The 26,022-nt window shown below is 34.0% G+C and overlaps 1 protein-coding gene across 5 annotated transcripts in view; it reads left to right on the top strand.

Annotated features, from left to right (window-relative positions):
- Positions 1-26,022, top strand: part of ADAM23 (ADAM metallopeptidase domain 23) — a 127,387-nt gene that overhangs the window by 47,329 nt on the left and 54,036 nt on the right. For 3 of the 5 annotated variants that reach the window (XR_009155479.1, XR_009155478.1, XM_058186330.1), the window contains exons 14-25: positions 472-523; positions 1,922-2,021; positions 4,445-4,516; positions 6,315-6,401; positions 6,713-6,793; positions 8,906-8,956; positions 10,402-10,465; positions 11,680-11,785; positions 12,341-12,460; positions 12,915-13,083; positions 14,834-14,945; positions 22,552-22,642. Coding sequence is in view for 3 of the 5 variants with exons in the window: in XM_058186330.1 (XP_058042313.1) it covers positions 472-523; positions 1,922-2,021; positions 4,445-4,516; positions 6,315-6,401; positions 6,713-6,793; positions 8,906-8,956; positions 10,402-10,465; positions 11,680-11,785; positions 12,341-12,460; positions 12,915-13,083; positions 14,834-14,945; positions 22,552-22,642 (1,105 nt within the window). In the remaining 2 variants the exon portion in view is untranslated. The remainder of the gene's footprint in view (positions 1-471; positions 524-1,921; positions 2,022-4,444; positions 4,517-6,314; positions 6,402-6,712; positions 6,794-8,905; positions 8,957-10,401; positions 10,466-11,679; positions 11,786-12,340; positions 12,461-12,914; positions 13,084-14,833; positions 14,946-22,551; positions 22,643-26,022) is intronic. The other 2 variants (XM_058186321.1, XM_058186344.1) reach the window with 1 other exon arrangement.

Genomic DNA, 26,022 nt, shown 5'->3' with positions numbered 1-26,022 from the left:
CAAACTAAATGTTTGTTTTATATTCTCTAAATAGAGTTAACTATCTTGTTGTCTAAGGATCTTTTAAGTCAATTCAAGCAACTAGATTTCTCTGCCCATGTAACGTTTTTGGTCATGCATGCTCATGGAGACAATTTACCTATTTAGTCACTAGAAGTCAAAAATAATTTGATGGTACATAATCATTTAATCAATCATGCATGTCTATTCACACACATATGTATAGTGTCTTAATTTTTTCTTTGTTGGGAAGAGATTAGTTTACTCATTGCAGTCTTTCAGATGTGAATGTGGAATTCCTTTATGCTTATCAGATATATTATTCAAAATGCAAAGATGTGAAGAGTGAAAATATTGTACTTACTGTTTTTGTTCTCTATTGTGTATTTTGTTGTACATATTGTCAACTAATTTTATTCTCTTCCCCCCCCTCCCTTCCTCCCCCTCTCTCTTTCGTTTATGTAATTTAAGAAGGATGTGATTGTACAGAATCCTGGGGTGGATGCATCATGGAGGAAACAGGGTTTGTAGTGATAATTAATTATTTTACACAGTTCAATTATTGTTTACATTTTGCTCAGGCCAAATTAAAAAATAATGTAGTTCATAAGAAGAAACACTTATTCATGTTATTGTTTTCTGTTACCATAGAGGGGAAAAATTATTTCAATCAATTTTTTAAAACCTCTACAAAAAAAACCCTATGCATGTAAATTTATTTTACAAATAATTGTTTGTAAAAAAAGTCAGATAATTTTTGACTTTAAAGTCTTGCCTGTTTTTCTTATTTTTCTTACCTTTTCATGACAAGAAATTTGAGAGGGTCATAGAAAATGTGTATAATTTTAAAAGTTAAAAAAAAACCAAGTTTAAATCAGAACATGTCAGATTACATAAATTGTTTTTTTCCCCACTTGGTTATTGTAGTGCATAACGCCTTATGCTACCATTTGTCTCTCTGTGATATCAATCACACTACTGGGTTAAGTGAATTCAATTGCATATTGATTTGTTTGATGAAAATTTCTAAATGTTCACTTGTGTATTTCTCTATTCTGATTTGTATAAACTCAATGAAAAAAGAAATGATAATTAGAACTTGAAAGTAAGCTGTTTTATTTCCTCAAAAATGGAGCTTCAGTAATAGATAAAAGCAATTACACTAAAAATGGGAGGGGGGGTTGTAAGATTACTTTTCAAATGACAGACTCCAAATTTTCTGTGACTTGTTTTAAAGAGCTCTGTGAAAGAGCCTTGTTTAAAATAGCTGAGGCCAATTTAAATACTTGGAGGAGAAAAGTCATAGGTATGGATGACTTAAAAATTTATTATTTCTGGTGGTACAAATTTGGTCTTTCCAGATAGGACATTGATCATTACAAGAAGCATTTTAAATTTGTCCTTGAAATAAATTGAGAACAAAATAAAATGACATTGAATTGGTAAAATATTATTGCTCAGTTGTGTCTACAAATTTCATGATGACTGAATTCTATAGAAAACAGTATTTCCAAAATATCTTCAAAGTCAGTCCAAAATACAGAATATTCCAGTTATGGTTTGCCAGCTTGCACAGAAAAATGTAGACAATTCAATTGTTTTTCAAAGTGCCAAAACAAAACTCTAAATAAAGATTACAAATATTTATGTTTGGTCAAAAAAGCATCCTTTCAGATAGGGAGTGAGAAGCTTAATCCAGTTTGACTAAACGTAGTGTTCCTCTTTTGTCTGAAATAGAGTACCAGCAAAAATCTGTGTAAAATATGAAAAGGCTGGTTTAAAAAATTGAATTGAATTATTAATATCTGCTGCAAATGTATACTTCTGTACTGATTTATTTGCTTTCCAAAAAAACCTAGATATTTCTTTATGGCTGTGCTATGAACCATTTTTCTAACATTTTGCTGTTGTTTTGTTTCAGTGTCTATCACCCCAGAAAATTCTCAAAGTGCAGCATTGCAGAATACAGAGATTTTTTACTCCGAGGAGGAGGTTTTTGTCTTTTTAACAGGCCTACAAAGGTACACCCCTCATAATCCTTTATAAGGAAGGTAGCAAACTTGGTGATGGTACATTTTGAGTGGATTGGGAAGGAAATGGAGGAAAGAAGGGGGGAAATGTCATCTCTTCTTGCATACTATAGGTAGTTCTCAACATATGGCCACAATTGGGACAAGAACTTCTGTTACTAATTTCTGGTCACATTGAGTCACACCTGATTTTTGCTACAGTTGTTAATCAAACTGTACTGTTGTTAAGCAAACCATGTAATCATTAAGTGAATCTGGTTGCCCCTATTGACTTTGCATGCTCCCTGGGAAAGTCGCAAATGGCAATTACGTCACCCTGAGATGCTGCAACTATCATGAGTATATGCATGTTGTCAAGCACCCAAATTTTGATCACATGACTATAAGGATGCTGCGATGGTTGTAAGTGCAAGGAAGCAATCATAAGTTACTTTCTTCAGTGCCATCATAACTACAAACTGTCATTAAATAAATGGTCCTAAGTCAAAAACTACTACCTCGTCTAACTTACACCTAGGTTTAGCATAATAACAGAAAACAAAAAGAATAAATTTCATTTGTATTTCAACTTAGTTTAGGACCTTCAAGTGGTTTCTTCCTCACCCCAGGATTTTAACCTCACAACAACACTGTGGTTTAAGTTACAGTGAGACCCACATTTGAGTGGGAATTTGACTTTGTGTGATAAACTTCATTTGTGATGATAGAATACAATGAATATGTATCTATGATTGACAAATGTGTTAACACTGGTTAAGACCATTACATGTTTTGTGATTTAATCCTTTAACCTAAAGGATGAGGAATAAGTCGATATCTCTTATACTGTCCAAACTCCATGCTCATATTCTCTTTTGTGTTTGACTGTCATAATGCTCCTTTTGTGAGTGGGTAAATATTTCCCTGTGGGAACTATAAAGCTCTCAGAATTGCAAACCGACCTACTGGTATAGACCAGGGATCTCCAACCCTGGCAACTTTAAGCCTGGAGGACTTCAACTCCCAGAATTCTGGGAGTTGAAGTTCTCCAGGCTTAAAGTTGCCAAGGCTGGAGACCCCTGGTATAGACTTTGAATTAATGTTAGTGTGATAGAATCCAGTCTTTTAACATTTCTAACTAAAAAGAACAATCATGAGAGGAATGATTAAAATCTTAGCCTCACAAATCTGCTGTTATTTACCTTTGTATTAATCTGTGCATTAAGTTTAGTATCATTTAGGGATGAGCTGTCTCTCAATTCAGTCAAATTCATAGTCTTTCATAAGTAAAAATAATACAAGGTATAGAGCAGTGATGGCTAACCTTTTCTGAACCAAGTACCCAAATTGTGGTGCCCGAACTCCTAAATGCAATGCCCCGCAGCCCCGTGCATGCACCCTGCCACCCATGCATGCCCCCCGTACATGCGCATGTGGCCCCGTTCAGGTGCCCCGCCTCCTGGGCATGTGTGGCAGAGACCCGAAGACCAGCTGGCCGGCAGGAGGCGCATGTGCATGCACAATGGCTGTACACCGCCCTGAGTCCTTCAGGAGAAGGGCGGTATAGAAATTTAATAATAAATAAAATAAATAAATAAATAAATGGAGCTGAACTGGGGTGATGGCTTGCATGCCATCAGAGAGTGCACTGCGTGCCATTTCTGGCATGCATGCCATAGGTTTGCCATCACGGGTATAGAGGAAGAATATTTCCCCGGTAGTCTTATTCTCACTTATCAGAGAAATTTCACTTTGTAATAGATGTAAAACTGAACCAACCATGCAATTATATCTAGGAAGTAAGAGGGTTTTCAGGAATTATGCTTTATTCTCAAAGGACAAGATGTCTTTGGTTTGGGTTCAAGAGCATTCACTGGACATACTTAACCTCCAATACTCTCATCTTTGAGAAACCACTTAAACTAACAACTTCCTCTTTCAGCAGGTGTTTAAGCTTTTAGAGGCATTCTTACTTCGATATTCCTATTTTTATTACATGAAAGTACTCCTGGCTTTGGGAAATTGCAGGAAAGAGGGAAAAATGGCTATTTAGATTGGATATCAGTGCTATTTATTCAATAATTAGATACAGTAAGGAAAAGAATCACAGAAGTAACTGGACCACATTCCTAACTCCTTTTAAGATAGATATTACTATCTTTACTCAACATCTAGTTGGATGACCAATCCATCCAAAGACCAGAAAATGGTAGAGCCAGATAAATATAGCGAGAGGAATAAGTTCTAGCTCCTCTGAAGTTTTGCTCTATATTAAATTACTTCTGAGAAAAACCTCCAGCAGAAATCTGATGTTCATTTTTAATAATCAGCTTCAGAACAGTAATGCATAAGTATTCAGCACTTAAATATATACCTGAATCTTTTAATGATAGTTAGATCATAACATTTTTTCTTAAATGTGTGGTTCTTTCCAGTTGTTTGATGCCACTGAATGTGGAAATGGGTATGTGGAACCAGGTGAAGACTGCGACTGTGGTATCCAAACGGTACTATTTTCATCTTAAAATGAAAGTTTAAAAGTAGATAATTACTGAGAAGGTGCTGTTCATTTTCATGCGGCATAAAATAATAAAGAAGGAAGCGATGGAAGAGGTTTTTGAGTTCTTCTATTCCTGCACCCACTCCCTTTGAGATCATCTGAGCAGGAGTGGAAATCATCAGAACTCTCATTTGGAGAGTTCTCTTTTGCTTGGTATAAGGCTGAGCAGAATGTTAATTCTAATTTGCATTCTTTCTTACTTTACATTTCTTTCCTAATTAATCAGATCTATGTTTTAACTTAGTGGCATGTTCCAATATTAAAATTATAATCTTGCAGTGTGAGCTGAGAGGATTCTGAAATCCCCTTCAGAAAAACAATCAGTATTTTAAATTTTATTTATTATATTAATTATTTTGGTTCGACATTCTATAATATATTTGGCACATAACATAACTTATACTAGGTGGATGTTGATATGATATTACAAGTAGTCCTCAACTTACAACCACAATTGAGCCCAAAAATGTCTGTTGCTAAGCAAGACATCTGTTAACTGAGTTTTGTCCCACTTTATAACCTTTTTTGCCACAGTTGTTAAGTGAATCGTTGCAATTGTTAGATTAGTAACATGATTGTTAATAGAACTTGGCTTCCCCGTTGACTTTGCTTGTCAGAAAGTCACAAAAGGTGATCACATGACCCCAGGAGTGACTGCAACCATCATAAATATGAGTCAGTTCCCAAGCATCTGAATTTTGATCATATCACTATGGGGATGTTGCAATGGTGATAAGTGTGAAAAACTGTTATAAATAAAAAAAAAATTGTGCCATTGTAACTTTGAATGGTCACTAAACAAATTGTTGGAAGTCAAAGACTACCTGTATTCAGTAGAGAGATATTATCAATTTCAAGCCCTGAGAAGTATGTTAGATTGTGGCAAGGTAGAATTCTAATAAAGCAATACATTTTAATAAGGAAACGTGTCACTGATTTTGCAAATGTGTATCTATAAACAAGGAATCAAATGTAGACATCTATCCATGGACCACTGCTTTCTATGCTCTTTTTCCACTGTAACCACTGGTGCAATTTCACACTTTGTTCTGGAGGATCTTCTACCACTTAACAATATACTCTAAAAGTGCACTCTAAGATCCTAGGGAAAGGACTCACCCCTTCTCCATTTTGCACATAAAGTTCGGTCAGCAGAGGTGAATCACTGAATTTTTTCGTTCAACTTTTATCATTATTATTTATAATTAATATCTTATTGTCCAATAAAAGTTTGGAAACATATTGGCTCTTGGATCTGCTGATCAATATTGATTTGGCAAATTCAAATAATATTCCCGAACTCTCTTGTCATTTGGGACTGAAAAGTTCCATTTTTTGTTTTTGTTCTCGTTGCCATATATTTTGACAGCCAGGATGATCTAGTGGTCTGACTACCAGCAGTTGCTAATTTGTTTAATTCACGTTGTGGCAATATCCAGGGTGCACCACAAGGAGGCGAACTAGCTTCACACCCCACATCAAACTCTAGATCACATCATGAGTGGCTGTAAGCTGAGGACATATACCGGTTCAGTGTCTCGTTTTATATATATATATATATATATATTTAAACCATACTGTGTTTAAATGGTTAGATAGCCTAGACATTGGCATTTGAACATAAAATACATATTTTATTGTGTTTTACTAATCTAGGTGAAATGTTAATATATGTTGTAGTCCATGTATGATATGCTGTATGCCAAATAAATAAATAATAATTAATATACAGTATGCTTTTTTAGGACTGCCATGCAGAGTGCTGTAAAAAATGTTCCCTTTCTAATGGAGCTCATTGCAGTGATGGTCCATGTTGTAATGAAACCTGCCTTGTAAGTTATTTTAATTGCATCTTTATTAAGTGGTACTGAATTAGACAATGTAATTACATAAGATAAAAATAAAAAAACAGAACCACTATTAGAAACAAAGGATCTTGGGCAGAGAGGTTCCACAACTTAACTCTGTCCACTGAAAACCATATTATTCCCCCTCCCACCCAGTTGCTTTCCTTCCAATGAGTGAAAATGATACTTATCTATGATTTTTTTCACCCAGTAAAAGGTTAGGATTTTTTTTTTAAAGTCTTAGATGCTGGGTTGTTCCTTGACTGTTTTTTAACTGAAAATCTCTTGACTTTCAGTTTTTTCCACGAGGCTTTGAGTGTCGCTATGCAGTGAATGAATGTGATATTACAGAAATCTGTACTGGTGACTCTGGCCAGGTAATACCATAATGTATTTTGAATATGTTATTTATTTATTTATTTATTTACTTACTTATTTATTTATTGAGTATGTATTAGATAATATCTAAGTATAAGCATGAATTGAATACATAAAATGAATACAATTAAAGGGAACATTAGGATAGGGACGGTAGGCACGCTGGTGCTCTTATGCACGCTAAATATTATAATATTAATAAATGATAAATATTGATTTATCAGTCAGGTGATCTCCTGCCTTTTCACTTGTGTAACAATACTAAAGTTATTTCACCTAGGACCAAAATTTGATTTTGAGAAAGTTGGGAAAAAAATTACTTTCTATGTCTAAAATCTAAACTGTACTGATGCACATGCTCCCAAAAGATTTAGAATATATTTTCTTTAATGCTTGGGATTATGAATTCTTGTGGAAGGAACATAAGACAATTACAAGGACAGAAGGGGGAATTTTTGCCTCTTCTTTTTTCTGCCCACTCCTCCAAAATTTGTTCCAGAAAGCTATGGCAGTAAAAGTTGCAGGATGAAGCAGGAATAAACAAAAATTGGCACAGTACAATGTAGACCTGTTTTGAGTAGAAAGAATCCTCCCATTTGTGGAAAAGCAATTTGGGATCTCAGCAAAGAGCTTTCATTCAGATTGTTGATTTCAGTGTGTATATATATTGAGCTCTCTCTTTAAGAAAGGCTTTAAAAGAATTAAAGTACAGTATTCTTCTATTTAATATGTATACATTTCTCTTCAAATAAACACAGTTATTCTGTCGAAAAAGACATATGCCTTATCAGGCAATGTTTTGTAAGAAATGTTCCTATTTTGATATTACATTTGTAGTTTAACTCACGTTTAACATAATTAAGCATTTTTAAAATGGACATCTCTTCCAGAAATTTAATCAAATTAAGTAATCATCTAAATACAGAAGCTATTATGTACATACTCATCATGTTTACATGACCAATCATCATTCAGATGTGCTGTCTGGATGGGAATAAAATATGATTAAAATGTATCAGTAGTAAGATGTGGCTTAATTAAAGACTCTTTCTAACAAAATAAAACATGACAAAATCCTCAGAACTCAAATAAGATGTGTAATTATTTAATAGGGCCAGGTTTCACTGAAAAAGGGATCAAAGAGTACCAGCAGGTGCCTTTTTAATTATAGTCTTCCCTAGAGTGATATCTGTAAGTACAATCCTTGCTAGTAACTACCTATACAATTATATTTGCTAATGGCTTACAGAAAGGACCTCCAAAGTTATCTTAAGTAAGTTCTAGATAAGTTATGCAGAAATCCTAAATTGGCTATTAATCTATTCAACACTGAAATAATTTGATAAAATTATTATTAGAACAACAGAATTTCCTGGGGTGGCTCTAAAGGCAGATCTCTGTAAAGTAAACATAGTAGCCTAATCAGGAGGTGGTTACCAAAGCCAGGCTGTCTGAAAGATATGTTGATAAGAGTGATGGTAGTGCAGTGGTTAGAATGCAGAACTGCAGGCTAATTCTGCCCGTAGCAGGAGTTCAGTCCTGACCAGCTCAAGGTTGACTCAGCCTTCCATCTTTCCAAGATTGGTAAAATGAGGACCCAGATTGTTAGGGGCAATATGCTGACTCTGTAAACTTCTTAGAGAGGGCTGTAAAGCATTATGGAGTGGTATAGGTAAGTCTAAGTGCTGCTGCTATTGCTATATATGATCTAAAACAAAGAAAAACAATAATTGAAGCTACATGGTACAAAATGATACAATGGTAGCTACAGAAACATTTTTAAATCAACAAACTTTTAGGTTACGAAACTCTCCTTGTTATGTCCATTGCAGAAGGATTTAACCCTGCTGGCTGATAAATCTCCTATGGTACTACAGGATTTCAGAACTGTAAAGGCATTAGTGTGACCAAGCTCAGTTCAGAATATCTGCACTTTTCCTGCTTTTGTTAGAAAATGAGCTTTAGTCAGATATCATCTGTGTTTTAGATAACTGTCTATCAATGTGTAGATGTGTCACCACCCATCAAAACCCTATGTGAACAGAAAATGCAAGTAAATTCTAAGGGATAATTCCACTGTTTTTAAAATAAAAAAATACTTTGCCTTTCAGTGTCCACCGAATCTTCATAAGCAAGATGGATTTGCTTGTGATTCAAATCAGGTAAGTTAAAACCTGAGCCTGCAAGAGCTTAGCCTATAAGTCTATATCAGGACAGTATTTTTGGAAGTTGCAATATTCTCAATTTCACTTCACAGGATGTCACTCAGGGATGCTCACAAGAGTTATAGGAGCAGGCTGGAGGAAGGGATTTTTTTCTCTCAAACTATCAGATATGTAAGACTGAATAAACAATTGTTCGGAAATTTTGGTTTAAAAATAAAGGGGACAATATGTAGCATTTGGAGCCATAAAACCTAGTGCCCATCAGGCACCCAAAATGTGATATTTCCTCCTTCTCTTCCCTCCTCCACAGTTATTAGATATATGCCTTATGGTCACTTTTAGTATATTATTGATGCCTGTTGCATGCTGCCAATGTTGTGCATCATTGTCAGAAAGGCTTCAGCATAAAGGTAAAGGTTTCCTTTGCACATATGTGCTAGTTGTTCCCGACTCTAGGGGGTAGTGCTCATCTCCATTTCTAAGCCGAAGAGTCAGCGCTGTCCGAAGGTGGTCCCTATTTTTCTACTTGCATTTTTACGTGTTTTCGAACTGCTAGGTTGGCAGAAGCTGGGACAAGTAATGGGAGCTCACCCCATTATGTGGCAATAGGGATTCTTACCACTGAACTGGCGACCTTTTGATCGACAAGCTCAGCATCTTAGCCACTGAGCTACTGCATCCCTCTGGGCTTCAGCATAGATCCTGCTTAAGTTATTAATATTTTTTACACTATTCCAGTATGTTTTTCCCCTTCTTGCTTGATGGGTGATACTATTCTTTGGATGTTGTTTTTTTCCCCTTTTTTGTTTTGATGACTTATGCTGTTTTAATTATTTGGTTATTAGCTACTTTAAGCTTTAAGATGCTTTCTTTAAGTATAAGAACTATTTAAGTAAATAGTAATGCAAATTTCATGACTTTAGTTTATTTTTGCTATTTCCTTGTGTAATTATTGTATCCAAATAATATTCACTGGGTACTGCATGTGTTATTTCTTCTCAGCAGTTACTAGGTTAATGCTCTAAGCTCTATTTGATATCCTCTGAGTTTACTTCATTATGCTGGAAATTCTATTCCGCAACTTTTACATTCTTTCAAATTCTACTTTGCAACTTGGGATGTATAGTTTCAGGCTCGAGGTTAAAAAGCAACGTAACTGCTTTTTGTTCACATATTCTAATGTCTCTTTATTAAAGAGAAAACACTCAAATCTCCTATCTTGCCTGGAAGCAAAATATAATGTTATACTAACATTTTATTAGCCTGGTGAAAAGAAAATGATTTTGAGCATCCTAGCTACCTTGAAAGCCAAGCCAAACAGTATTATTAGAATTTTTTTTTTTGCTCCCTGCTAGTAAAAAGGACAAAGCTCATGCCAATATCTGGCTTTTTATGGAGAAAGAAGAATGGTATGATGCTGACTACAATTTGTTCTTATTTAGGGACGTTGCTACAGTGGAGAGTGTAAGACAAGAGATAATCAATGCAAATACATCTGGGGCAATAGTAAGTTAATTTATACAAAAATATTTATTAGCATATTCTATCAGCTTTTTACTGTGTTATGAATGAATTAAAAGATAATGCTGTATAAAAATAATTTGTAAGGGAAGGCTGTATAAAAATAATTTGTAATTTAATGTACTTTTGTTTGGAATTTGTATGTGCAGACTTAGTACTAATTCTCCCTGTCCTATTTTGATATTTAAAAAGCTTCTCTCCCCCCCCTCTCTCCCTTCCTCCCTTCCCCTCCCCCCTCCCTCTTTCTTTCGATATATGTGATTTATATCATCTTCTGTTGCAGCGGTGTGCTGCTACCAGTTTGCCCCGCTTCGGGCAAACCAGTAGCAGCGGTGGTGGTGGGCTCTGCCCACCCGCCCGGGTGCTTCTGTGCATGCGCAGAAGTGTTGCGCAACCGCCCATAAGTGAACCGGTAGTGACGGGTTTTGAAACCCACCCCTGCTCTATTGTCTCTGGGTGTTCAAGCATTTTGGGGAACAGGCCTTATTCTCAGAAACCAATTTGGATCAATGTAATTTGGCTGTATCATGCTTGAAAATGGGGGTGGGTGAATCTGAATGAAGAACTGTGTTGCTCTGCAGAAATCTTCCCCAGAGCTTTGGCAGAATCAGAGGATAAAATCTCTTCTCCCCCATAAAATATTGCCAAATAAATCCCCTCTTAGCTGCAAATCAAAAAAAAAATTGCAAACATACAAGATTTACTAAGATTTTTGTCCTTGACAAAAAAAAGTATCTTCCAAACCTGATTGTATTAGGAAAATAAATTTTGTTGTTGTTGTTTTTCTACCTTCTTGTTCTTAGTAGTCAATATACAGCTATTTATAATCTTATATCCCAGACATAAGAAGTAACATTTTTATGCATATGAAAACTGTTAGGGAAATTCTTTAAAAAGAAACTCATAAAATATATTACTACTGGTATCTGGTTCTTTGTTTTTAATTTATTTAAATATACAGTGAGCAATAAAACACTGAAAAGAAAAAGAGAAAATAGAGAAAAAATTACAGAAAAGAAAAAAAAAATCATTTGGAAAAATATAGAAAATTCTTAGCACGAGAGAGAGAACATGTTAAACATCCCTAGTATGTTCATAGCTAACTGTAGTAGAATTATTTTTGGCATGATTAAACATTGGGACCAAGTGAATAAAACCATTTTGAGCGTTATTGGAAATTACCTCATTTTCCTCCACAGAGGCTTCAGGGTCTCACAAACACTGTTACGAGAAGCTTAATACAGAAGGTACGCAGAAAGGAAACTGTGGAAAAGACGGAGACAAATGGATTCCTTGCCACAAACAGTAAGTTTGAGAATGCTAAATTCAATTGTTCTTAAACTGACTTGCTTGTTGGCCTAAAAGATACAGGAGCAGGATTTTCGACTTTATTACAGACACCTTTGCTTCCCACAGAAGGTACTACTGAAGTTTTAGGACCCTCAAATAGAACAGAGAAGCATTTTTACACTCATTCAAGGCACTTTTAAAATTTTAGCTCAATAACAGCTTGGAATAGTAATACATTTTCTCATTTGTTATGTTATCCATATTTTTCAAATTTCTAATGGCTTGTAGCCCTTGCTTATTTATTTTTTGTATTTATTTATTTATTTATTTATAGTGTTTAAACGTAATCTTTCATAAACCATAGCAATGCCTGATAATTTTTAGCATTTGGACAACTTGCGTTCTAGAAGGGAATGTGTAGCGTTAAATGAAAGAAAAATTCAAATCATTTGGAATTCTGCTACAGTGGATTGTATTTTTCCCTAGAGGCAAGTTTCCTAATTTGTCAAAATAGTCTTTCTCTTCCCATTCCAAAAATAGTTTGTTATGTATCTTGGCTTTGTCTTACAGTGACGTGTTCTGTGGATTATTGCTTTGTGCAAATCTTGATGGGGTTCCACGAATTGGTCACCTTCAGGGAGAAATTATTCCAACTTCTTTTTTCCACCAAGGTGTTGTAGTAAACTGCAGGTATATAAAATTTGATTCAGTGTGTAAAACTGACTTTTTCAGTTTACCTAAAAATTTGAATATTGAGCATATTCAAACAGATTGTTTCTCAATAAATTAAGTTAAAACCACATTTAATTAGTCGAGTTTAATTTCTTATGATTTTTTCATTGTACTGGCATCTGAATAGGTTGTTTAATAAAGATGTAAAATTATTCTATTGTTTCATTGAGATAAATTGAAATGTCGTTGTTTCAATGTTGCCAAATTAATTTTAATTTTTCTTTTATTTTAGTATGTTTCTTATTTGGACACACAAAATTGTCCAAAACAGCAAACATCCATAAATAGAGTGAAAAAAAATCATTATTTTGCTTCCTGGATTTTTAGGTTATGCATGCTATAAATATTTTACATCTATTTATTCTGATGAAGTTTAATAATGCTAGTAACATTTCAAAACTTCTTCTTGTAGTTGTGCACATGTACTTTTAGATGATGAAACAGATTTAGGATATGTAGAAGATGGGACTCCCTGTGGTCCTAATATGATGTGTATGGATCGAAGATGCCTCTCTATTCAGTCCTTGAACATAAGCAGCTGTCCTATGGATGCTAATGGAAAAGTTTGTTCGGGACATGGGGTAAGTCCCAGGTCAGCAAAATACGTGACACACCAATTTCATGGAAAACCATTTTTCTTACTTTTAATCTATATGGATATCTTTACACATGAATACACATCAAACTCGCAGCCCATGGGCTAGTTATGCCATGTGTTGGCTATGCCCATGCCCGGTTTAGCAAAGGGGAAAAAAGTCCCGATACGTCATGTGACGCTGCCGTGATGATATGAGTTTGACACCCCTGTTCTACTATTACTACTATTTACTCCTGGGATATTTATTACTACTGTTTATTACGCGTGGAATAGAACAACATTGTTCTATAAAGACATAAAATAAAAATATTGTACAGAATCATAATTAACAGAGTTACATGCAGAACCAAGTTTGGCATACTTATGCAAAGGATTGTCTTCAGTTGAAATACAGGTTTTTATCTGGTACCTATCATTCATCCCTTTCCCCTCTGTGGGGTATAGATTGTACCCTTTGGGTGAAACTGTTAACCTAAAGAATAATGATGTTTCCTTCCCCTCCTTTCCATTTAATAATATCTGTTTCTTGAGACTGCCTGAAACATGTCCCTACATTTTTCTTGAAAAAGTTTTTCAGAAGTAGTTTGCCATTTCATCTTCCTAGGGCTGAGAGAAAATGGCTGGCCTTAGGTCACCCAGCTTACTTTGTGCCCAAGGCAGGACTAGAACTCATGGTCTCTTAGTTTCAGATCTGCTTTACTACTATGCCAAACTGGCTCTTGATGTTTCCTTAGTAGCATGTGAATGGTGCTTTTTTGTTGAAGATCTTGTTGAACTACCATCTCCTCTTCCTTTCCTAGCTAGAATATTCCCAGCTGCAGAATGGCAGCCATTCTGCTCACTTTTTGATACTTACACTGGAGTAACTAAAAATATTGAGCCAGTGGGAAGTATACCAGTATCCATCCTATTTCTTGAACCTGGGTCCAAGCACTTGTGAAATGAGATGTCCATGATGCTCTCTGAGCTTGGTTGTTTTCTTGCAAATATTTCATTGCTTGAACTAGGTAACATTAATTAACTTCATTGAGCACTGATGATATTACCTGGTTTGAGTAATGAAAGATTTTCAAGAAAACAACCAAACTCATAGAGCACCCAGGACCCCTCATTTCAATTCTAAGCTATAAATATCTATCAGTATTTGTGAGATATTACGGTAATCCTTTGAGACTTGGGCAAGCATATACATTTAATTTTTTGTTATTACAATAAGTTATTTTTGTTTCTTACTTGATTATCTGAATAGTTAATGGGTTAACATTTCACTTAAAACCATATTGAAATGTTACATTTTCTGATATGACAGAATGTTTTTCCTAAAATAATTTGCCTTTTTGCTTATGAAAATATACAGTGATTCTTCAGGCTACGTACAGACAGTCAAAAATGCACATAGCTGTGGAACAGTTTTATTTACCTAGTTTCAGCTGTGATTTCAGAAAAACACAGAGATTCTTTTTTATTCTAGAATGAAAGCATTTTAACTTGTAAGCTATTAATTGCTCATTGCTGTGCATTTCTATGCTAACTCGGCAATGTGTGCTTCTGAAGGAACACTGAAACAAGTCAGATTCTCCTGTGATGATAAGATGACTTTGTTTCTCTGGTAGCATGTGGCTATCCAAAGACATCAATGCAACATTCTCCAAACAGAAGCCCTTATTCTACTCCATCTCCTCCAAGACACCATTTTAGTGATACACTAATATATGCCAACTTTTTTTTTTTAGGTGTGCAGTAATGAAGCCACCTGCATTTGTAACACTACTTGGGCAGGTACAGATTGTAGCATGTTTGATCCTAGAAGGAAAGATGACTCAGAGAAACCAAGTGGACCAAAGGGTTTGTGTGATTTCAGTTCCTTTTACCACCATAAAATTATATTATTAATAAGAACATTTGTAACAAAGCATTTGAAAACTATTAAACTATTATGTATATTTTATTTCTTTGTATACAAGTTTTACATCTATGGTTCAGGAGCCATTTCACAAAAAGCAATTATATGAAAATATTTTGAATTTTGTTATTTTCCTAAAATATAGAAAATATATATTATCATAATTAATTCTAATAATAATTCTACCTATCGGACTGACAAAATGTGTAACATTTTAAATATATGAGTATGTTTATATAATAATAAAGATTACATTTTTATATTTTAACACCTAAAACTCTTATTTAAAATAATGTATATATAGAAGTAATCTAATATTCTTGGATACTTTCAGAGGTCATTTGTAGCACAGTTCTCTACATTTAGAACTCCTGTTGAATTTAGTTGGATTGGAAGTATATGTAGGAAATTAAGCCTTGGATTGTTTAACATGAACCTAATAAAAAAGTTACAGGCTATTAATATATATTTGGAAAATCCAAGATACTTATTTTTTATTTTTGCAACTTACTGTTAATTGATTTTTTTAACTGAAGCATGACTATTGATCTAAATATTCTGAATCAAAAAAGCCTCTTTGAATTCATTATAGGATCCCAAATACACAACTAAAAAATCTTATGTAATTTAATACATTGAGAAAAAATGCTCAGATATGACTGAGTAGCAGTTTCCATTTTTAAACTGGGCATCATTTGAATACTTGAATGATTTTGAATTTTATTACTGTATTTTTATGCCCATACTTTCTATCTAAGATGTAAGAATCCATTTAATTCCACCATAAATCCATAAATTAGCAGGTGGGAAGGAATATCGATTATATTCTACTGATAGTGGGGGGACAGGGTTTCTGAATGGTATTATACTCTGTATTCATCATTATACAGAAATTAATTCTGATAGATATATTACATATAGTTTTAGTGCATTTAACGTATGTAAATTTTAGACTACCCTAATAAAAGAATGAAATGTTATTGCTAGATAGATTGTAAACATATGAAAATTTCAAGAGGAGCAAAGCTAATATAAAAGCTAGAAATTCATGAAATTATGTAAAACTGATCAGAGATTCATAAATGGTAACAAGACAGAACTAGAGAACCCCTGGGACTAGCTCTAGAAATAGGTACAAGGGTGTCTTAAGGCTTTTCCAATCCTGTATTGTGTCATTTTATAACAAAAAGCAAGCCTTAGTTGTAGCTTTTCTCTTTTCTCTCTCCAGCCTTATCCTTTTCCTAAATGAAAGCTTCAGTAATAAAAGACTCGTTCTCCTATATTATGCAATATAGGACTGGATGATCTCAGAGATCCATTTCTAGTGAGAGAAGGATTTCATTCCTCCAGATATAAAATTCACTGAAAATATTACTAAGGTTGTCCTTCTGTGACAATATTTTGATGATCCTTTCTAACTTCTAAAGTAACAAAAACTTGTTGTGGAAAATAGAATTCTAATGGGTCTGAAGGAAGATTTGATTTGTAAAATCTTTTGAAATTCCTTTGGATAAACCCAGACTTGATAAAAATAAGGATTTCTAGAGTAGGAGACATGAAGAGCAAATGGGAACAAACTGGTATTGAAAGAACATTAAAGCCAACATTAAAGCTTTTGAAAGAAAAGATTTGTGTAACAGAAATACAAGACAGCCATGTCTTTGCCTCCCAATTTTTTCAGTTCCTAGTTTTAAAATTTCCTAATTTTGCATTTGGATTACATAATCCAAATTTCAATTTGGAAACAAAAAATCTGCCTACATATTCATAAGGAAGGATATAATCCTAGCCCTAGTATTTGGATCATAATCTAAAGATAATTTTAGTCATTAAAAGTCTGCAATATTTAATATTCTTTTTCTATCCAACCAGCTAATGACTATTTTAAAACCTTTCACAACCAAAAATATTTTCAGTGTTATACTATTTCCTAAAAAAAGGTTTTCCCTATGCTCTGTAACTTTTAACATTCTCAAAGTGTAAAACTATTTCAGTTGGCTTTCAATAGACTGTTTAGGTAAACCAATACAGGTAAGTCCTCAATTTACAACCCTTCATTTAGTAACCGTTCAAAATTACAAAGCACTGAAAAAGTGACTTATGACTCTTTTTCACACTTACAACTGTTTCAGCATCCTCACAGTCACATAATCAGAATTTGGACACTTGGCAACTGACTCATATTTATGACGGTTACAGTGTCCCAGAGTCATGTGTTCACCTTTTGCAAACTTCTGGCAAGCAAAGTCAACTTAACAATCATGTTAACTTAACAATCAAGGGCTGGGAAGTGGCTCAGGCTGCTAATGCAGCCTGTTATTAACACACAGCCGCCTGCAATTACAATTACTGCAGGCTCGAGTCCCACAAGGCCCAAGGTTGACTCAGCCTTCCATCCTTTATAAGGTAGGTAAAATGAGGACCCAGATTGTTGGGGGGGGCAATAAATTGACTTTGTATATAAAATATACAAATAGGATGAGACTATTGCCTTACACAATGTAAGCCGCCCTGAGTCTTTGGAGAAGGGCGGGATATAAATTAAAAAAAAAAAAACTAAAATAACAAGTGCAGTGATTCACTTAACAACTGTGGCAAGAAAGGTCATAACATGGGGCAAAACTCACTTAACAACTTTCTTGCTAAACAAGAGAAATTTTGGGCTCACTTGTGGTCATAAGTTGAGGATACCTGTAGCTCTGAGATTTTTATAAACCTTGAAAGTTGAAGATAATCGTCATACTTTGCAAAAGTACCTATTATAACAAAAAATATACAAATCATCCTGTTGTTTTCATTGCATTTGCGTACTTCATTTCTTTCAGTCCTTTTACATATTTCAGGTTCTAAAGTCAAAGTTTAAAGATAAACTTTGAAATGTAATATTAAGAGTTAGAACTGCAAGAGATTTTCATACAATCAATATTTAAACAACTTTTCCCAATAAAATAATCCAGGTGGATAGGATAATAAATCTCATTGTGAGTTTGAAGCTAGAGAGTCATTGGGAATTTAAAATACAGTTTGGTATTTATTTAGTAAAATAACATAACTGACCCATAACTGACTCGGTGGAGGGTATTTTAACATTGGTGAGATTCTGTGAGATCTGGAGGAAAACATCATCTGACATTAGCAAAACACCCTATATTGCTATTTATCTCGCAGAGACAGAAGCCCATTTCTCACATTACTTTTATGTTATCAAACAAGGATATTCTACACATCAAAAACTCAGAGCTTTCAGAAGGATATTTTTCAACCTAATTCCTAAAGGAAATTTTAATCCCATAAAAAGTTAGGATGAACCTCAGTTGAATATTGATATGTATTATATTACATCCCATTTTTCCTCCTGAATTCAAATTGCTTTTCATTCATATTCAGTATAGCCTATCTTCCAAATTAATTTTTATAAAGTTTATTTATAACATAAATAAAAATAACCACAACATGCACGACCAACAATCTTTATTATTCTGGTTAATAGATTAGAATATTTCTCTTTCCTTTCGTTAATCCTAAGTAGTTGCTAATTGGAATATACCAGTGGTTTATTAGAAATAGTGCAGAATGTAAGACTAGATTGGAAAGGAAATCCATTTTTATGTGGAGTTAAAATTTTAGACATTAGAAACTTTTGCATTTATGTGTTTCTAATTGGGAAGAAAAATTCAGTGTTATGGAAGCTGCCAGTCTTAGTTTTGAAGAATCAGGACAGATTCACGTTACACCAACGTAAATAAATTTTATGTTAAACATGATGTGATTTGTGCCTCATCATTAATAAGTGCATATGTTTATGGTTAGTTGAGAGTTGAACAGAATGTCCTCTCTTTCTTCTCTCTTTGGATGGTTCTTAGAATGTGGGCATCACTCATTATTTTCAGCAGGCAGCTTTCTTGTCAGATTTTTTTTAATGTAAAGCTAGCCTGAAGGTAAGGGCCTGAAGGTAAGGGCCTGTTAAGGGCCTGAAAAAGGAGAATTCTAGTTGATTGCATAAAGAGAAGACAAGCACCATTTCAATGTACATCTTCTGCAGTGCGTGCAAACTGCAAAGGAGCTACAAAACTGCAGCCAATCCAGGCCTATCATCTTCCTTGTTACAGCTCCACCCAGGAATGCATTACAGAACATTTATCAATTTTTAAAATAAATTGCACTTAAATATGCTGAATTATTTTTAGAACTGCTAAAATGAATTTTCTACAGAGTGAATGACAGAAAATGGTATATCATTTTGAGGTGCCATATGATTTTTCTTGTCAGATCTTTATGTATGTGATGACTGTCTTTTTAAAAGATCTTCCCTCTTCCCTCTATACAGTGAGCATGGCCACTAACAGGCTTATAGGTGCAGTGGCAGGGACCATTCTGGCACTGGGGGTGATATTTGGAGGCACAGGGTGGGGAATAGAGTAAGCATATTTATTAGTTTCAGAGTTTTATGTTTGGTGCCTACTGTGTGAGGTAACTGTACGCATCTGATCCCTCTGTGTACTCCAACTAGCTTTGTGTTCTGTGGTGACTGTATTTGTCATGTGATTTGAATATTTGTGTCGTGTGATATGCTCATGCAATGTTTAACTCTCTCCTGTCTGGGATAATGTGGGGCATAAAACAATAGTTTGTCAATTTTGTAGCACCATAATTAATACAATTCAATGTTTATATGTTTTCAATGCTCTAAATTATAAATAAAATTTCAAAAAAAATTATACTTTTAAAAATTTGTGTAATAGGTAACTTAGAGTAGTTGATATAATTTGGTTTATTGCCAGAAACATTCAGAGGAATAGTAAGTAAAAGTATATGATTTAAATAATTAAAAAGCAGAATTGTCCAAATCACTGTTTTTCAACCTTAGCCACTTTAAGATGTCTGGACTTCACCTCCCAAAATACCTCAGCCAGCAAATTTGAAGTCCAGACACCTTGAAGTGACTAAGGTTAAGAAACTCTGACCTGGATCAATAATGTTTGGCGCAGTTGCACCTTAGCTGAGTAAGGGAGCTCTGTACATGGAAACAGTTTTCTTCATGCAGAGCCAGTGAGCATCCAAATATGCATTGGATGTGCATTCTCACCAGTGCTGGGAGGATCATGTATGTTTTCTTGGCCTAGCAAGAGGCTATTTTGATTATCATAGGGCTCCTCATCTGAGCTTAACTGTTGTGTGTGTTACTAAAATTGAATCGAGGCTATTATGAATATTTATATTAAATGAGATGAATCATTTTGAAATAGTTAATATGGGTATTTTTGACATACATATTAATGTGTCAACCATATATTTGTCTAAAAATAAGTACAACCATTTAGGAACTTTATGGGAACATCATTAGATATTCTTTATAGCAATATCATTAGAATTAGCTATCCTTTTTATTTTATTTCCTATTAAATAATGCATGCTCCTATGTATTCTTCTTACTGAACTGTATTTATAAAATCAAGAAATTATTCTGCTGTTATTTCTAGAATAGCAGATTTTTTAGATAACACCACATTTTCCATAACACTGCATCTGTCCATCCATCCTGTTCTTCAACCTGATGGTGGCATTTCTGATGTTAGGAAGATTAAGCTATCAAAGAAAGCAGAGACAGCTTTAGTGGTCACTGGTGGCTGCAGAGAAAAAGAGAGGATCCTAATTTTCTTAAAGATGATTCATCTAAAATTAGATTTTCTTAAAATCAAAATTGCTTTGTTATTTGTAGTAGTGATGCTATCATAACTAATGACTGCTTACTATTTTTTTTTTCATCAGTGTGTGATCTTCCTACAGTTTTGTTTTAAGAAATGATAAATATGTGCATGTTACAGAAAATTCATTATTAATCCAAACTATTACAATTTTTTAGTAAAATTTTATTAAATAACAGTAGCATTGAATTTCTATCTCGCTGCAGCTGAAACATCATTAAATGAGGCAACTATCATTCTTCATCAGGCTGGATATTAAGATGCTTGTGGAGATCCTTTATAATAAAGGATCTGTAGGAAAGAAAAGTATGATGGCCCTCATTAGAGGGATTGATTTTCTATATTGCATTAGTCAGAATCTAATTCTGACTGTTTTAACCTAGTAGTCACCCAGCAGATTAATTCCCTGATTGGCAAAGGGAATTAACTTGCTGCATGATGGGAATCCAGTTTGGATTATCAAATTTGTTATTCTCTAATTTGCCCAAAGCAATCTTTCTATATTTTTATGCCACCATTTTCATAAGAAAAGATGTTTGCAAATGTATATCTTGAATTCATTATTAGATATTCATCCTAATGCTACAAGGTTGACTCAAGTGAAGCTCTTCTATGGGTAGATGGTTTAAAGATGACCTTCAAGCCAAGAAGCACACCAGGCATAAAAAATTCCTTGCCAGGAAGGAACATGCAGAATTTCCCATATTGTAAATACATATTGTAAAAATCTTCATTTTAATAGCAGGAGGGCTACTTTCAGGCACTCCATCCTTTCTGTTATTTACACTTAACAAAACTAGCTATCTCTCAGGTGAGCAGGGGAACAGGCATGCTTCTAGGCATTAAGACTGGATAAATAAGTAATTGCTTCCAGTATAAATAATCACAGTTTCCAATAGCACTTGCACAAAATCCTGCTTTTTAAAATTTAGAAACAAACTCTTTTTAAATGTCCATTAGTTTTAACTATGGATTTTTTTAAACAGCAGTAGCACATGTTCAAAATCATCTCTAATCTATGTCTTGTTTTTTAAAAGACTATACTGTGAATCTAAGACAAAAGATTAAATCAGATATGTATCATTTTGTTGTGATTGCATTTGAGAAGTAAAATAGTGATGGTGTTTGTTGTTTTAAGAGTCAGCTTTGATGGAAATATTCAAGTACACAATGATTTACAATGCCACAGAAAACATTTACTTAAATCACTAAACAAAAGTATTTTGTATTTTTCGGTGTACATGGAATGTAAATAAAATTTGAAAGAATAGACCCAGGACTTATCACTTGATTTCTATCACCCATAGGTGATTGAATTTCCAGGTTTTGCACTTATTTTCATGGACCAATTTAGCTATTATTGTTTTTTGTTATTTTTAGTTGTCTTTGTACTTTTTCCCTGTTTCTCCTGATGCTGCTCTTTTTCTTTTTTGCTCTTCAAAATTCTTCCAAACTTCATCCAATAATTTAAAAAGTTAGTTGTCTATCAAGTAAAGAAACATACTGTCTGACTTTTTTATTTAAAAATGTTTGAATACTGCAAAATTGTAAGATATTTGTGGCATTATAAATGTTTGGATAAGTTTAAACTGAACTCCAAAGTTTCATTAGTAAGAAGTATTCTAGGGAAGTGTTAGTTTGCATATGGAAGCATGACAGATAATTCATCTATCTTAAAAAAAAAATCTTCATATAGTTTTTAAATAACTAGCCCGTTTGAAAATGTTTCTTTCAAATAATTTAATAGCTCACTTATTTTAAATTGTTTTACTACATTTCCCTGGATGTGAATGAATTAAGTGGTTGGTTCTGATCTCTTTCTTCCCATCATCCTTTGTCACAGGTCCTAGCGCCACCAATCTTATAATAGGTTCCATCGCTGGTGCCATCCTGGTAGCAGCTATTGTCCTTGGGGGGACAGGATGGGGCTTTAAGTAAGCAATGCCGCATGTCTTTTTTTCAGTGGCTATAGCACTTCTTCCTGCTTACATCACTAGTTTTTGAGTTCCTGCTACAAGATCTCCAGTAGTGGTTTACTTTTTAAAAAATCCATATTTTGTAAAAGACCAAGTATCTTTTTAAGAAATCTCAGAAATGTCACCAGGGTGCAAAGTTGTAATATAGAATATCACCCAACATAATCTGAAAGGCATCTTTGTAATGCAGCAAATTACTGCATCTGACTCCTTGGATAGTATTTGTTTATTCATTTATTTAATTTTGTCAAGCACCTATTAGATAACATATATAAGTATAAACATGATTTGAATATATGAAATGGATGCGAATAAAAGCAAACTTTAGGACAGGGACAGTAGGCATGCTAGTGCGCTTATGCACACCCCTTACAGACTTCTTAAAGAATGGAGTGAGGTCAACAGTAGACAGTCTAAGATTAAAATTAGAGATCTCCAGCCTAAGGAAGCTTGTGAAATTGCTGTAGACATGATCAGTGCAAAAATGTCACTCTAAAAAGAGTAGTTATTTACAAAATGCTACCTTGAGGGCTTCAGTAGGGCCCAGAAAGCCTGAATGCAATTCCCAAATGTTGAAATTAATTCTGTATTACATTCCAAGAACACAATAAAGATTTCATTTTGCAGAAGGAAAACTGATAAGATCAGTGAAAATATGTAACTCACCCAAGTAGTATGAAACTGAAATTTGAACCAAATCTCAAGGCTAATTTTTTCATCTTGGGAGTGCATAGTTTAAATCAAGCAGTATTATTGATAGACAGCCCTCCTCTTGGCAGAAACTCCAATCGGTAAAATATGTAAAATCTTTTGCATACACAGACTCATACTCATTTCATAATCTCATCTATCCCTCTGTACCTTGACTGGAACTATTTCGCAATGAGTTATTTCAGCACTTACGTATTTTAAGAATAAGTTGATTTATACAGCTGATGCCTCTATACCACACTTTAGTAGCTTTATCTATGTATTCCTAAAAGTAAACATAATGATTTTGATTCTTTGAATTGGCAGTGGAAAAAAAATAGAATTTTGAAAAATATCTAACAAAATGGCAGCATGATAGATATGGCCCAACATAAAATGCAATTTTAAAAAAGAAAACCTAATCTGTACAAGTCCAAGTGGCTTTTCCAAGAATCTGAATTTGAAACTAAAAAGGAAATGTTTGCGAGTTCATGGCTGTCTCATTTTTTTCTCCTTAAGCTAAATAAAGAAGGTGAGAGAAATCTAGGACTTTTGTATCTCCACATAAAATACCACACATAGAGATAGATACAGAGAGAGCACATACATTTTTCTGTTAATAGGGTGAAATTTAAAACTTCTTTCTAGGATAGAGTGCTTAATGAAAAGGGTTCAGTAAAAGCTTAATAGTAAACAGTTGCTTTAATGCAATTCCCTATGTATGAATTAGTAAATAGGCCTAGGAAACCTTCATCCTCTAGTCACATGGAAGCAGCTTTCACAGTTGATCTGCACCATTAGGACATGGGGGCGGGCCGGGGTGAGATAGAAAAAGTCAAGATGGCAACACACCTCAAAAATTCTATTATTTAGTTGCAGCTGTTATCTTGATTGTTTTAAATCTCCCCCTACCCCATGGACACACTGCACCCAGTTCCTTATAACAGGTTTTTTTGTTTGTTTGTTATTAGGGGCTGAAAGAATGTATTGTGGGGAAGTAAGAAGGAAGTATTTCTCTTATATCAGTTGATATAAATTATAAATCAAAAATAAGGTATTTTTATATAAAACTAAAAAATCTTACTAATTTTGCAATTAGTGTAGTTTATATATTATTTGGACATATGAAATATGTTTACTAATAACATGTCCTGCTTTTAATTCTGTTCAGATCAGTGAGATAATAATTTACTTATTAATGTCATGAAAACAGGATTCTATTCCCTTTCAGAGGGAATTGAGGTAAGGACATTAGTCCACTTCACATTATTCTCCACACATAAGAAGCAAATGTTTGTAGTTAGAGACTTGTTATTAGGCCTGTAACACAACCATAGTGTAATTAATTTCCTTTAGAAGTCATGCACCAGAAACTGTCATTAACCAAAATCAGTACGATAAGCACTCATTATTAAAACTGTAATATCAAGTATGGAAATTCCTACAGTAGTGCTCGTATCATTCAATGTATTCTCAATATTCTTCACTACTAGCCACACTGATTGGAATTACTAGAAGTTGTAGTTATTTATTTGAGTCACACACTTGTTTAATCCATAGTTTCTTGAATAACCTGAATTGGCAAGATTCATGTAATGTCCTGTGTTATAAACAAAGGATGTTGTCTTTTATGATCTCAAGATTATATCACCAAAATTCAGTAAGACATTGAGCAAATTTTAGGAGCATTTTTTTGTTGTTTTTCTTTTACAAAATAAAGTATCTGGTGAGGAAAAGGAGGGGAAGGGCTCAGAAAAAAAACAGCAAAAAAATATTTTAATGTCTAAGAAAAATGCCTCTTCCTGCAGATCTTTATTTGTGACAGTATCTTACATTCAAAGAACTCCATTCAAATGGTACTTTGCATCTTGTGTGACATTTACATATACATTATATTAAATATTATGAATTGATATCTCTGTATGGATAATCATGCAGTGTAGTTCTCTTGCTTTTTTATAGAAAACTATTTTATTCTGTAGCAGAACCTCAAATATGATGGCCTCGCCTAGCTCTCAGCTTGAAGTGCATGTTTCTTTGGGGTAAAGTTGTGGAAAAAAGGTAGATTTTCTCACTAGAATCTAGATAGGTCTTCTCATATTTTGCTGCTTCATTTCGTATGTATGAGAGGCTTAAGAGAACTCAGAATATTTATGTTATCTGCTAATAATATTACTGTATGCAACAACATCCAATTCTATAATTTAAGATTATATTTTAAGTTCAAAAAGGCAAAATCTAGGTCTTCAAATATCAAATAGAAAGCACACTTAAGAAATAATTCTATAAAAACAGCTAAATCATAATATCTATCTGAGAATGTTCTTTTCTGAGTATTCTTAGGTTGGATCATGACTAAAATCCTTCACCCAGCCAGACTTTTCTGTCTCCTCACTGCATCCTCTGAGGAGCAGGAGAACCTTCTATTTTGTGAAAAAACATCAAGATCTGCAGCCAGAGGAGAAAATGGATAAGATTCGTGAGAGTAGCTTGAGGGGGAAGAAGAAGGGGAAGGGCAGTCCCTAAGGAGCAATGTGACTTTTCATTCATGCACTTCTGGATCCAACTCGTTATGTTCCTATTATAATACTATATTGTCTAATTAAAATTCTTCTTAGTACTTATGTGATAGTTGTTAACTTTCTTCA

The sequence above is a fragment of the Ahaetulla prasina genome, chromosome 1 (assembly GCF_028640845.1).
Source record: "Ahaetulla prasina isolate Xishuangbanna chromosome 1, ASM2864084v1, whole genome shotgun sequence".
NCBI classification, from domain to species: Eukaryota; Metazoa; Chordata; class Lepidosauria; order Squamata; family Colubridae; genus Ahaetulla; species Ahaetulla prasina.
The sequence above is the reverse complement of the archived record's forward strand: the minus strand, read 5'-3'. Positions and strand labels throughout refer to the sequence as shown.